At 35.1% G+C, this 14,603-nt stretch overlaps 2 protein-coding genes across 3 annotated transcripts in view; one reads left to right on the forward strand and one right to left on the reverse strand.

The window, feature by feature from the left end:
• LOC145664548 (baculoviral IAP repeat-containing protein 5-like) overlaps window positions 1–5,804 on the forward strand; it is a 66,330-nt gene extending 60,526 nt beyond the window's left edge. For both annotated transcript variants that reach the window (XM_081731313.1, XM_081731311.1), the window contains exon 6: window positions 576–5,804. The gene's annotated coding sequence lies outside the window, so the exon portion shown is untranslated. The remainder of the gene's footprint in view (window positions 1–575) is intronic.
• Window positions 1–14,603, reverse strand: part of LOC145664547 (putative inorganic phosphate cotransporter) — a 64,468-nt gene that overhangs the window by 10,123 nt on the left and 39,742 nt on the right. Inside the window, exons 7-9 of the mRNA XM_081731310.1 lie at window positions 9,465–9,597; window positions 7,486–7,724; window positions 538–685 (exon numbers count right to left, since the gene is read on the reverse strand). Coding sequence (XP_081587436.1) covers window positions 538–685; window positions 7,486–7,724; window positions 9,465–9,597 — 520 coding nt within the window. The remainder of the gene's footprint in view (window positions 1–537; window positions 686–7,485; window positions 7,725–9,464; window positions 9,598–14,603) is intronic.

The following is a 14,603-nucleotide window of genomic DNA, read 5'->3' on the forward strand; positions in this document are numbered from 1 at the left end:
CTCGTTGATGACTTAGTTATTGTAAAAACTAACCAATACTTTCAAAGCATTTTAATTATTTCCTAGTTGGTTCTTTTTAGCCCTTAAAGAGTAGACATTTTAAATGCAGGGTACTCTTTAAATGTGGAATGACTTACACTGAATCTTCCAAAAGAGGAATTATATAACTTGAAACTTAAATAGTTCATATTTAATATATCATCTCCGAGTGGACTGAAAGACACGAAAGAGAAATCATTGGGCTTTGCTTGGTTTATATTTTATTCTAGAAAAAAAAAAAAAAAAAAAATGCATTAAGCATTTTCACATAAACCCGATGTTTATAGTTTAATTAATTTATCAACAGTAATGATAGTGTTTGTTGTAGTTCAGTATATGTTACAAATATTTATATTTAGATCTAGTATATTCCCCTTTTTAAATAATATTACTTTTCTTTGGGTTGTAAATATTTTAAGAACAATATTTAAATACTTACACTACTTAAGACTTACTATTACTCTACTTACTAAGACTACTTAAGATGTAAATACTTACTCTTTGTATCTTGTTCCAATGAACTTGATCTTCCGTAGTTGTTCCACGACTGAAGCTCTCCTGAGGCCGTGAAGACAAAGATTAAATTTGTTGCCAGAAAGACGCCAATGGATATGAAGAAGACAAGCCGCCATTCTTCAATTGTGTGCTGCACATAAAAGACAAAAACTTCAAATCAAGTTACAATATTTTTTAATTTTGTATGCGTAATCCTTAGAAAATCAGGGAAATTGTGATACGCACACAGTGAGTGCCTTTATAAGTGTGTTTTCTATGTTTTACTTTTTGGTGTCAATGTTATGGAATCTCATTTTTATGCTATTGTCATGGTTTTGTGTGTTTGCAGTTTGAATACATCCGAAGTACTTAAAGTTTATAATTATTACTGGAGTCTTGTGAATTAAGCAGAACTATTACTAGTAAGTTTGTTAGTACAAGTATAAATTTAGTATCTGTTTTAAGTATGGATTAATTGTAAGTAGCTTTCGCTTTCTTTTTTTTTTTTCTTAAGTGCGTTGCTAATGGAAAGATGTTTTACATTAGATTTCTATTGGATTAGAATAAATCCATGACTTAAGGAAGATACATCGATGAATCTTAAATCTTGAGAGGATATTGCATTATAAGTCTACAGTCTTATATGAGGAAGATTTACTTACCTCTGTGTATTATTTATTTTAATTTTATTCCGTAGTATAAATGTATATATTAGTTTCTCATGTATGCTTGAATTTACATATGCGATAGGGTATTCCTCAGTAAATGGAAACAAAAATTCGAAAGGAAGTAAACATGAGTGAGATTGTATATATGATCCTTTGTTTAAAGACTTGTTTATTAATAAAGCAACCCAAATGTACAAGAAACGTAACCAGGGTGTGTATCGGTCACGAAAGTTATGAAATTTAGCTTTTGGGTCACGAATTTTTCTATCTGTACAAATATAAGCACATACTGGAAAATTTAGTTCTATAAAGCGTCAAAATTCACCATCAAAAATGTTTATGTCGGCTTTAGACGCTACTAAATCGCAAGCAAAGCACTCTTCTATCGCATGCATGAAAATTCGGCCTAATTTGCACCCAAATTCGCTCTTGAGAATGTTAGGAAATTTTATGATTTGGTACAGAAAAGGTCACGAAAAAGTCACGAAATTTCATTTTGGAATTTGAGTAGACACCCTGATAACACTTCAGACATGCTACCCAGAACATAATTTTGGTTATCTAAGGATCCAGATAAAACTAATTTTAAAACCATCATTTAAATAAATAGAGCACAATATGTAAAAATAAGACATAATTCTTGGAAAATCAGTTGCCTGTTTGTTAGCCTAGTTATGGAGTCTCAACAGAGGATATATTAAAGAGTAAAATATTGCGTATACTGAAGTCTTAAACTTAAGAATTTAAAAATATAATTGCAATTCTTCGATGAACAGGGCACCAATTAAAATCACATTAAAGTATGTACAGTTTAACGATTTCATGGTCAGGTCAACTTTAAATCAAAGCAATTCATTAGGTGCTTCAATTGAGAGAAGTTTTTTTTTCTATTTACAATTATATTTTGAGTTTAGCGTCCCTTTCAGCAGCGAGGGTATATGAGACTTGGACCTACTGATTAACGGGGAATCCAAACAATATGAGCTTCCACCGGGAATCGAATCCGGGTATCCCACGGCAAAGAATTATATTTTGAGTTTTAAAAGGTAATGTCTGACAGAAGAAAGTCTTGAGGCTCAGGTAAAACTTAAAATTAATTAATCTCTTCAAGTGGTGCAGATAAAGTGACTGAGCGTGACATAGACGACTAGCTTGTCACTCTCAAACATTGCTTTATCATCATCTTAATAATCCAATCTTTAACAAAGCTTTAAAAAAAAAAAAAAAAAAAAAAGTTAATAAGTCAGGAATTTTGATAATCTGATGATTTAATCATTTCATATTGTACAGGAGATTTGAGAAGACAGTTTGAATTCTTTTTTATATTCAATACCCTCAATTTTAAGGTCAAAATTTTACATATTGTGGTAATACTTATCATAGTTTTTATCATGTCATTTTGATTAAAATGTGTATCCTAAAAGAGAAGGGAGATAAAAATTTATGCCAAAAATAGAATGTGTCAGGAGCCTCTCACGTTATAAAAATGAAACTTGATATATATAAACTCATTAAAAATAATTGGACACTACTCCCAGAGTTTTCAATAATTTCACTACTAAAGAGGGAAGGGGGACATTTCTATTATTTTTCCTCCGCGCTCAAATTGACGTTACCTCTCATCATTACGGAATAACGGCTGAACAAATTGCACTGCATTTCTGAACACAGTTAGCACTTGGATCGAGACAATTTTTGTCATGTCACTTTTATTAAAATGTGTGTATTCTAAAGGGGAAGGAAGAGTTGGTTTAAAATTTATTCCAAAAGTAGGTGATCTCACTAGCCCCTCGTGTTCAGAAGATGAAACTCAGTATATAACCTCCTTATTAAAACAAGTGGCCACGCGCTCCAGCATTTTAGAAAATTGCACTTCTAAAAAGAGGGAAGGGGCGAGATTTCTATGTTATTTTCAATATATAAAAATAACATCGACGTCTGTTTCATCATCACTTGAAGACGAGTGAACCGTTTGGAATTAATTTTTGCGTATAGGACTTGACCTTTTATCTTGTCGCTTTCACGAAAACACATCCTAAGAAAGAAGGGGTTCATAATTTATGACAAAAATGTGTATCTCACAAGGCCTTCGAGTTAGGCAGAATAGAACTCGGTATATAAAATCCTTATCGTAAATTTGTTAAAGCCAAGTGCTCTAAGTAGTGTGAACATGCGTAGCTTTTGGCGGTGGCGCTATTTCAGCATTTTCTTGGAAGAGGTGAGAAGAAAGTAATCCAATATAAGCAGAAAATATTTATATTCTATGGTATTCTGCATTTCCCTACAGTTCTGCAGCATCAAAAACTTAAAAAAAAAAAAAAAAAAAATATTCTGCCATTTTGTAGGGTATAAATGCATGCATATTTTCGAAGCTTTTAGGTCATAGAAATCCGAGCCTTGGTTATTATAATTGACCGTCCATTAATTGTCTTTATTTCGTCCAATTATTGTGAAGTCAATTCCGAGGATCACTATGACCACTCACTAGTATATGTTGCGAGAACAACAATACAATGCTACTGAGTAACTGTAGGCAAAACAGAATTCCGTTTTTTTTTTTTTTTTTTTTTTTTAAATAAAAAGTATAATTGATTTAAGTACATAATAAACTACAAAATTATTTTTCTGAAGAAAAGATCATGATTTTTCAACCCTGATGGAAAACTAAAAAATCATCATTATCAGAAAAAAAAAGTGTAATGTGGATTGCTCTATTTATTAACTTAATTAAAAACTTAAAAGTAAGAAAAAAGTAAATATATTTAACTTAATAAAGAGAAAAAATGACACTTTAAAAATACTGTATATTTTATGTGGAATCCAGTGTTAGGCAAAATTTATCATAGCAGGATAAAGTCTCCTTTATCATGTAGAATTTCCTAATGGGAAACCTGTCTACTTAATATGCCTATTTTTAAATTTGTATTATTGTGTGTACGTTGTAAAGTTCTTAACGACAAATATTTGATTTCGTATGATGAAGTTGTAAATATGAACATTTAGAACACGATTTAAGGATCATATTTTAAGATTGTTGTTAAATACGAATGTGGATTAAAAAATAATAACATTTGGAGAAAAGTTTGGGATAGAAGTTTAGGTTGTTGTTTTATAAAACATAGAAGAAAGTAAAGAGTAGCAATAAATGGCTGATTGATTTGTGTTGACCATGGGGATCCAAACCATTACACAAATTTGTATCCGAGACGGATATCCTTTCCGAAACGACGCGCCAAGTAAACATATACTTTAGCCACTTGACCATACACAGCAGCAATAATGTCTTATAAAGGAAAATATTTACATATCTGCGATATTGGGTTATCTGAAACTTGTTTCGCGGGAAATTCAGAAAATGCACTGACGAATGTACGGAAAGCTTACTTGTCTCGTTTCAGTGTTGAATCATATTGCTGATTAGGATCACGCTAGTGTACCTTGTAAGATTGTAATGTTAGTACGTCCGTTACACACGGTAACTCTTGAGTGAAAGCGATTTTTTGAATTGCGTTTTTTGGAACGGACAGCTGGAGCAATTATCTCGGCTGGATTCGTTAATGGAATCAATCCGTTAATATCTTCATGGGTAACTTTATTTAACAGTAGCTATCCACAGTGCCGTGCCGTTGGAGGACAGCCCCAGGCGCCGAAGTAAGCGGGCGCAAAATTCGGGAGAAAAAATTACTTAGATCAACAGCAGTATTTTTCAGTCTAATGTTTAATTTAACCAGGGACAAATTTATACTGTGCACATGCATGAAATGGAAGGAAAAAGATAATAAAAAGTGCTCAAAATCAAGGAAAAGCAAGGTTTATTTTTGAAAACTTTATTACGCTTCGCGCGAACCATAGTGACACTTCGCGGCTGGTCTGTCAACATCATTCATATGTAAGGAGGCTCCGTCGTATAGTCTCGTCCCGGGTGCTGATTTTCCACGGCATGGCACTGGCTATCCATATCCCATTCATCCATATGTGTACATTTCGCGTAATGTTAATATGCAATCCTCAAAACATTTAAGTTGTGTGGGGCATAAACATCTAGGCGAAAATGTTTGATGTTCTTAATCCTTACTATAAACAGAACCCCATTCATTCATTCATTCGCATGATCCTCTATACTGTCTTTAACAGACTTGATTATTTTGTAACTTTGTTTTCATATAAAATTTGAGTGGATCAGATATGTATTTGAAAAACTTTCCGAGCATTTAAATTCTGAATACAATGAAAATTATTGTATAATTCTTCATTAGAACTATAGAGGTTGCTTTTGTGAGTTAGTTCTTGATAACCTGTCTTAATTTTCTTGTGAATTAGTTTTGAAACTAAAGTGCCTTTAAATTGTGATATATACAGGGTTAAATTTAGTGAGCATGTAGTGTTAGATTACTATATAGGATGACAAGTTCTCTCTTACATTCCCTATTCACTTTTGATACTGCCAATGTGTGGATGTGTATTTTCATATGCCAAACAGGGTCATCTTCAACTGCCATTAAAGTATATCTTGTCACACGCACATATCAACTCGAATGTATTTATTTTGTACAGATCTCTTAAATATAATGATTGTAGTTAATAAAATATATAAAATTTCAAGTTTGATGTTTTCTGCTTTCTTAGTTGAATATTATTCTTTTTTTCTTCTTCTTTTCTTCTTCAAGCAGTGCTAGGGATATTCAGGGTAGCTACACAAATTCTAGAACCAATGATGGTAAGTCAGCATCGAATGCCACCTGTTGAATTGTATGTTTCTGCGATGCTGGATTGGAAAACTTGATCTTAATCTCATTTACAGAGTACTTTGTCATGGTGATTGATGTGTGGTGCATTGTTCATCATTGATTCTAAAATTTATAGCTAAGTGTATTTTATTTTGACGTAATCAGCAATTTATCTTTGATTTTTTTAGTTATTTAAATATAGTAAAAATTCTGCACCGTCAATAATTATGTAGAACATTTAATATGTAAGGGCTGAGGCGAAACCAGAATATAACCTTTTACTCTAAAAGTATTGGGTATTGATGAATATTGAGTATAAGTTATAAGTAGAATAATTGTTGAGAATGATATGAAATACATTTGATACAATATATTAGAGGGCAGAAAGTGAGTTGATAGTTGCCACTTTTGTAACGTGAAAAATTTTGTTTATGTAATGTTACAAAAAGGATTGGAGTAAAGTGTGAGAGAATGCCCTAAACAAAAATGAGAATAGTTGTTCCTGTGAAGAACGTCTAGATATATATATTTACAGTGAGTTGGATGTAGACGTAGATAATATCCGTTTAAGAGTTAAAAAAGAAATTGGTATGATGGTACTTCTTTAGGGAAGAGCGGTTACCTTTATGGTAACATTAAATAGGAAATAAATAACATATAAAGCCGAAGTAGTATCTATATATATATATATATATATATATATATATATATATATATATAGTTATTGGATTTTGCTGCATGTCGTAAAATATGATTAGGAGAAATTACTAACTAAAGAGTTCTTACGCAATAGAAAATTAACTAATTTTGTCACCTAAGTAACTATCATGAATCTGTTAAAAATGTGACAATTTTCGTGGTGGGTGTTGCATTATATACTTTAGCCGTATCGTTCAATTATAATGTTAGGCTTACTAGCTAGGCCTAACAACATACATTTACCACATACATAATTTTCCACCAAAACCAATCATTAACAAATTATGAATACAAATGTGAACTTTAATACAATCTATAATTTCAATCAAAAGCTGATATAAACAAAAACATATTTATAAACTTTAGAACCATGAACAAATAGTTAATACATCCCAGTAAAAACTATATAATCTGAATTTAAACAATCCACGTGATACAACTATCTTTTTGTCTTCTTTTAAACACAGCATTAAAGTAGGCACTTATTACTTATTATTTTCCAACAGAATGCAATCGATATGATTAACTCCGTCGTGGCTACGTGGTTATTGTACGCAGCTTTGGTGCATGAGGCCCAGATTTGATTTCCATTAGAAGCTCATTTGCTTCGGATCCCACGTTAGACTGTTAGTCATATCTGATATAGCTGAATGGTATGCTAAACTCCAAATTAATCAAGCAATCGGGATGACGGTCATCTTCGACCAAAGTGAGCTATCACATGCTTAAAGATTGAAATAAATTAGAGAGAGAAAATAAAAACGTTTTAACTTTGCTTGTACACAATAGAAGGATAATTCTCTACCTAGATATTTCTCTTAACTTTTGTTACTTACAGGAGCATTTATCATACTTACATTTGGAGTTAGAAGTCCAACAAGGTAAGGTGCCACAATTCCACATAGATTGCCAGCACCGTTGGTGATACCCATAAGTGTACCTGCGTAGTTTGGACTCAGATCTAAAGCGTTCACTTTCATTCCGGGGTAAAATGTTCCCATAATTCCAACACCAATCGCTAGCACTGCTACCGTAGCTGCTTGGTTACAACCAACATAACCAGCTGCCAGCAGACCTGCTGCTGGACCCACAGAAGCTACATAAATAATAAATAAATAAACTAGTTTAAAATGTACAATTTAATTATTTTAACAAGTCAAAGTAGTGATTTCTAGTTTTGATATAGTAGCTCATCATATTATCAACGTCCCACCGTAATGTCCACCACAAACACATTGTCTGGTATCGAACCAGGGAACCCTGGCGTGAGAAGTGAGCTACTAATCCACTTTCTCTTCTTCGCTTTTTTAACGAAGTAATTGCACATTTGAGCTTCGGAACAAGTCTGGTTACTACAGTGTATTTTTTTTTTTTTTTTTTTAACTTCTGTTTCGGTTATCAGCAAACGTAATGATAGTACCTAGTTTCCAAATATATATAGTTAGAATATACAAACTTCATTGTATTGAATTTATAATATGAATAGCCTAGGCAAAAAGGGGAAAATTATTAAATATTGGACATTGTATTATTGTCTGGTAAACACCTATGATGGAATTTCAGAAAAGAAAGAACACATACTTATCAAAGTAATGGAAACACCTTAACATAATACAACACCTGGTTAATACAGCATTGGACCATCTGTAGCTTGTACTGCAGCTAGTATTCCTCGTGGAATATAGACATGGAACTCATGAATATTTTTTCCAGAGGAATAGTGAACCATTCTTCATGTAGTGCAGTACTGAATTGCATCAGCGATGATGGAGGAGATATGTGTGGGAGTCGCTACTCTAAAACTGGCTACTTAATAATGTTCAAGTCTGCAAATTGAGGAGACCAGAGGAGATGTTCTGATGTTTCTGAAATTACGCCTCAAGAGGTCTGGCTGTGTGAATTGGCGCATTATCATCATGGAAAATGCGTTGTTGTTGGGGTACAAAACATACCATAGGATGCATTCAGTCACCTAAAATGTCCACATAATCACTGGCTGTAACTCGTTGTTTGAAAGTATTAATAGGATCGACGGAATACCATGAAACTGACAAATATTAACACAGAGCAGTTGCCACGTTTAAGGATAAGAAGTAGGTAGTCCGAACATACGCCTCTTTGGACGACTGCAATACATAAACCTGGAGTTGTTAAGGGACAAATATAAAAATGATCAATCGGATAATACTACTGTCTTCCAATCATTTACGGTCCATGTTTTGTGTTCTCAAGCACCATCTTTTCCGCGCTACTGCGTTGACGGTGAGATCGGAGGATTTGAAATCGCGTATGTTGATGTGTAGCTTTCGTCGGACTGTGATAGAAAAGCCAGGTCGTTCCAAATGCGTTATTGAGTTTTGCACTCACTAATGCCGCATTAGCTTTATGATTCTTTGTAACAATCCTGTTCAATCTTCGGTCGATCCATGTTACTTTGGTTTCAGTTCACTATTTCTTTTCTCTGGTGTCGTCTTGCCAAGAGTTCTATATGCAGTCATTACTTTGGGTACTGTTGTTCTTGATTCACCTAACACTGGCAATCGTACATACAATCGCTCCAACAAACCGCACATCCACAACTTTCTCTATCTGAGTTTTCTCCCATTTTGCATAACCAGGCCTACCTATTGCACACACGAATCCATACTACATCCTGTCGCGTACATACTATCACTTACCCAACATAGTATTAACAAAAGACAGTCTCAGTGAATTTGTTTTTTTTTTTTTTTTTTTAACTCACAAAGATTACATGTTATGGTACATAAGTGTTTCTATAAATCTGTTTATCTGTAAATCTTAAATTTAAACCAAATCTGAATATAGTAAGTGTTACCTGTAGTAGTAAATATTTTTCGAACAACTGTAGTGGAAAGTATTTGGCGTGCAAGTAACCAATCTGCTAACCAACTTGAACCAATCGAAACGAACCACATCACTACATACGGAAGGGCTGATAAGAAACCATTCTGGAATTATATATAAAAGAAAAGTTTAGTGCAAATCATTTACGCCAGTAAGAAGTGTAGAATGATTGATAAAAGAATATGGAAAGGTAATTCCTTATACCAAGTTGAACAAAAGAAAAACCAGTTAACACTGCTTGAAAAATGCTTCATTCAGACGCTAGAAATGTGGAAAATTTTGTAGGTAAGGTGAAAAGAAAAACAATACAAAAACTCGTCATGGTGTAATACTCATGAGTTCTGAGGATATATCCTCCCTACCATCATTCACAAACTTCATTTACGTAGTGTGATACATGTATACTAGGGTGCAGCGTTTTACCACTTTTTTTTTTTTTTTTTTTTTCGGAACGAAATGTAATACCTGGCAAAAGTGGCCCACTCACATGAACATTACAGGTATAGATTTTTTTTTCAAATCGGATAATATCTTCTGTGAGAACTATTGCCTCAAAGTTTCAAAATTTCACTGAAAATTAGAAAAAATACTAAAGTTCTTCATGAATTTTAGATATGTTAAAGTAAACATTTTTTGGTTAAATACATGTTAGTTGCTTAGAAAACTGACATTCAAGTATATAAATGCCAGTTATGTGCCCTTGGGGGGATAGGGATACCTCCTCTGGGGACAGAAAAGGGGGCAAATTCAGTACATTTAAGCGGTTGTGCAGGTCCTCGCTCACCTGGTCATATAGCCTGTCCAAGCGCCCCAGTCTGCCACGTGGAGGTGGCTGCACCTAGGGCTCTTGCTCCAGCCCTACCCAACCAACCAACCATATATAGGGACGGATGAACTAATCCAATTCGTCACTGTCAGAAAAAATTGTCACAAATTGGGACTTTGATTGCAATTTAGACACAGCTTGCCTAGAAAGTAAGGTTGACCTGATCATCCCGTCCCTAGCATCGTTGCCACCTACTCGAGAGGCTGCTTCAGTAACTAATTTCACTATCCGTTCTACTGCCATCGTGTGGCATGGATAGACGGTAGAGGACTATTCTGGCACAGTGTTGTCAGAAAGTGAAAGGTTGTCCATGAGCTATTTGTTTGATACCGTCCTTAGAACTGGTGGTACAGTTATTGAAACATTAGTGCTTTCCCAAAAGATCATTTCAGTGTAATGTTTCACCTCAAAATTCAGTCTGGGAATGATGGTATATCTAATAGTGTTATGAAGATTCTCTGCTTCGTGTTTTCAAGCACTAAGAATCTTATGTAATGCATCTTGTCGGACAGCAAGTAGACCATCAGTCATCATGGCGAAAAGAACATTCTCTGGGAGTTCGAGATGCATTCCCTGAATGGATGAACGGATTACAGCCTGGTATTCATTTGGTAAGTATCTAGACCTATGAATGGTCTCAAAGACGTGACGAGGACCATTAGCAATGAAAATTATACCATAAGTATCTCAGGTCTTTACTGAGTTTTCTGAGCTCTTCTGACCATGATGAGATAAGTCACATTTTATTGGTTTAAATGACACCACTGGAAGCATTTCACAGTCAGATAGTTTTGAACCTATGGGACCTGTGTAAGAATAGGGGCTTGAATGAGCGCCAATATGCGTGAAGAGAGCTCGGAAAAGCAGTTCATTAAAATGCAAGAGACAAATAGCCTGTTAGTTCCTTTAATTTTCGACGAATACCTCCCTTCCAACCAGTGTTAGTGTTTGTTCCATCACACCCAAGAACCTCTACTTCATCAAAGCCACCTTCGATTTGGTTCATGATGTACTCGAAAATAGCCGTGGTCTCGTCATGGCCAGAGCCAGAGGATGGTGTCACGTCATCAACGTATTGAGAGTTAGGTTCAGCCACAATGATAAGTGCTCTTCTCTAACGATGCCTCCGTGTGATTTAGTGTCTTTCCTTTCACCACGTTCCAGTGCAGAAAAAGGGACGACATCCAGAAAAATTTATTTTCTTTTTTTTTTATTCAAAAAAAAAATTCTAAAAGGGAGGCATTAAAAGCTTTAGTGAACAATAGAAAGAATACAAAGCAATAACTATCCTTAACACGGAAGAGAATTCTTCCCAAAACTATTAACAGCCACTGCACAGAAAATCTAACAGTCTTTGAGTGACGTCACAGTCAAAAGAAACAGAAGAAATAGGTTCTTCAACGGAAATATAACTAGGTGTCCTCATTACAAGATTGATGGAAAGCGGTGACCGAGTTTAGCAATATCAAAAATAATATTTTGGCCAAAGTGGAATAGGATACAGGGCTATGACGTAGTTGGGTCAAAGTTACGGTTTGTAATGTGAAAGAGAATTGAGATGGTTTATAACGACTTGTTTCGGTTCATTCGAGGTTCAGTACGATTCAGACCCATGCGTTAGCTGAATCTCTCCGCACAGTCTATCGCGCTTCATAACCCGCGAAGACCCATCCGTGGTCTGCAGGGCAAGTAAATAATCAGCTCCGAGACTTATATCACCTAGCTGAGTTAACTTTCGGCCAAAGTGTACTTGTGTTGAAGTCACTTTGTGTAATCGCGAATTTTACTCGTCGTTACATTTTGTTTTATAGTGTAGGAATGGTTGTAATTATGTAAGTACAATAAGTCATATATTACAAGTATGCATAACTGATTAATTAAGATATTCCAAGATAGAGTTAACTAGGTCTCATTATGACGTTGGCCAGGTGTATTCTGGAGTAGAAAGGGAGCTTAATATCGCTTTCTCTCGAAATTCGTCTCCAAGGCGAATGACTCTTTGGATACATTTATAATTGCATTGTGTAATGTATATGTTACATATTAATGCTGTCAATCTAGGTTAAAATGCTTTATGATTTGGACAGCTCGATCCTAGAACCCAGAATCTTTGATACTCTGTACTACCGTTGTTATGATCCTTTGTAATTATCTCTGACAAGAACTATAATTCACTACAATAAAAGGTATCGAAAGTTCCAAGTTGATTTGCTTTCATTTAATGGCTAATTGGTAACTAAATACCTAGGTTATATCTTAACTATATTCTAAATATATATATATGTAAAAAGAAAGAACTGAAATCATCTCTAGACATTTTAGAGATACCATAGTATATAGAACTTTGACCATCAAAGTAGAGGCTTTTAATGGTATCATCATTTCTAGAACTTACTTTTAAATTCCGAGCAACTTTAAGTTTCACATGCCTTACTTTGCTCTTGTCCACAATTAAAGCAGAGTTATGTTGCTAGATTGTTGAGAGGTTATAATTCCAGCTTTTAAAGCTGCCTGAAGCACAGTTGATGTCATATGTGCCACAGCCCTTTTGCTTACATTGTATCTCTGAGCAATCATAGCAGTTTCAGTCAAATCTAGCTTCGGTTTAGATGTTCTGTCTCTGGGTTTGGTCTCTTCCTCAGAAGAGCTTTCCTCTGCTTTCTCTTCAAGGTCTGCTTCATTGTCACTGAAGTCATTTTTGTGATATAATAAATAATATGACTTTTTAAAAAAAGAAATACAGAATTTTCTGTGAAAATAGTGTTTAGCAAACTATTATCTGTAACGGCCAATTCATATAAGCTGAAGGCAACAGTAACCAAATATAGCGCTTGAGAAATGGCGCCCAATTTGAAGCGTATCCGGCTCGTTCCTGATAGTGACGCTGAGTGACACAGATTGGGACAGGAGAAGGGCGTTGCAGTATTGTGAGGTGGAAGGGTGGGAGTGTCATGGTGAAAAATAACAATGCTCTGCTACCACCATGAACCACCAGTAGAAGGAAAAGGCAAGGACGAAAATAGCTGTAGAAACGCTTAATTGTACTGAATTTGCCTCCTTTGCCGGCCCCAGAGTAGACACCCCTATCCCACCCCAGGGGCATATAACTGGCATTTTGAGACTTGAATGTCAGTTTTCATAGCATCTGGCATGTATAAATCCAAAAATATGTTTACTAAAAATAATTAACAATTTTGGTACTTTTTGTAATTTTCAGTGAAATTTTGAAACTTTGAGGCAATAGTTCTCACAGAAGATATTATCTGATTTGAAGAAAAATCTATATCTGTAATGTCCATGTGGGTGGGCCACTTTTGCCAGGTATTACATTTCGTTCCGAAAAAAAAGTGGCAAAACGACCCACCCTAATGTATACTTCAAGAAAACCAATAATGAATATGGAACATGTGTTCTGTTGTGTCTTTTCCAGATAGAAATGAAGTATCAAAATTTGCACGTTACGGAATTTCTCTGTGAATTCCACTTGGGCTTCAGTTCCACTCAGGCTACTCAAAACATTTACGAAACAAATTAGTAAGGTAGTGTGGGTTCATGACAGTAAGAAAAAAGCTCTCCAGATTCAAATCTTGTAACCTGAATGTGGAAGATATTTCCCACCCCAGTAGGTCACCATGACGTATGTTGAACGTCTGCAGCATGCTGTGGAGATAAGTCCTACCAGACTCGTTGATTGTCAAAGCATCCAGTTCTTCACAGTCCATCATTATGTTCAATCGTAATGTGCTCGGTAAGATTAACAGAAATAGACGGATGGTACCGCATGAATTTACTTCTGCACAAGATCAATGATGAGTGAGTGTGTGTGGGGGGGGGGAGGGGAAGGGGTTCCAGCTTCTCACAAATTTCTGGGAGGATTAATTTCGTCGATGCATTGTGAGAAATGGATTTTTCAGTGCAACTCAAACATTGTAAACAGGGTTGGACCATAGTCAGCTACCACAACCGATGGTCAAAGGGTAAAATTTGAACACATGGTAATGTATGTGTATAGTGGAGTTGTGATGGCGTGGTATACCATGAAGTTGTTTCAGATGTGTCATGGTATCACTGTTGACACCTACTTCACGCAATGTATGCTGCTCAAAATATCCAACCGTGGCCAACCGAAGAGAAGTTCTCATGATAACGTTCTACTATGTGACTCATTGAATCCAAGCAAAGACCTAGGAACTTGAAGTTATTGAACTTATTCATCCAGCTTTAGCCCGGACATGTCTCCCAGTGATTGCCATCTTTTTAGCTCCATGTCTTTTGCGGGAAATA

The sequence above is a fragment of the Thermobia domestica genome, chromosome 11 (assembly GCF_964235325.1).
Source record: "Thermobia domestica chromosome 11, izTheDome1.hap1.1, whole genome shotgun sequence".
In the NCBI taxonomy this organism is placed as follows: domain Eukaryota; kingdom Metazoa; phylum Arthropoda; class Insecta; order Zygentoma; family Lepismatidae; genus Thermobia; species Thermobia domestica.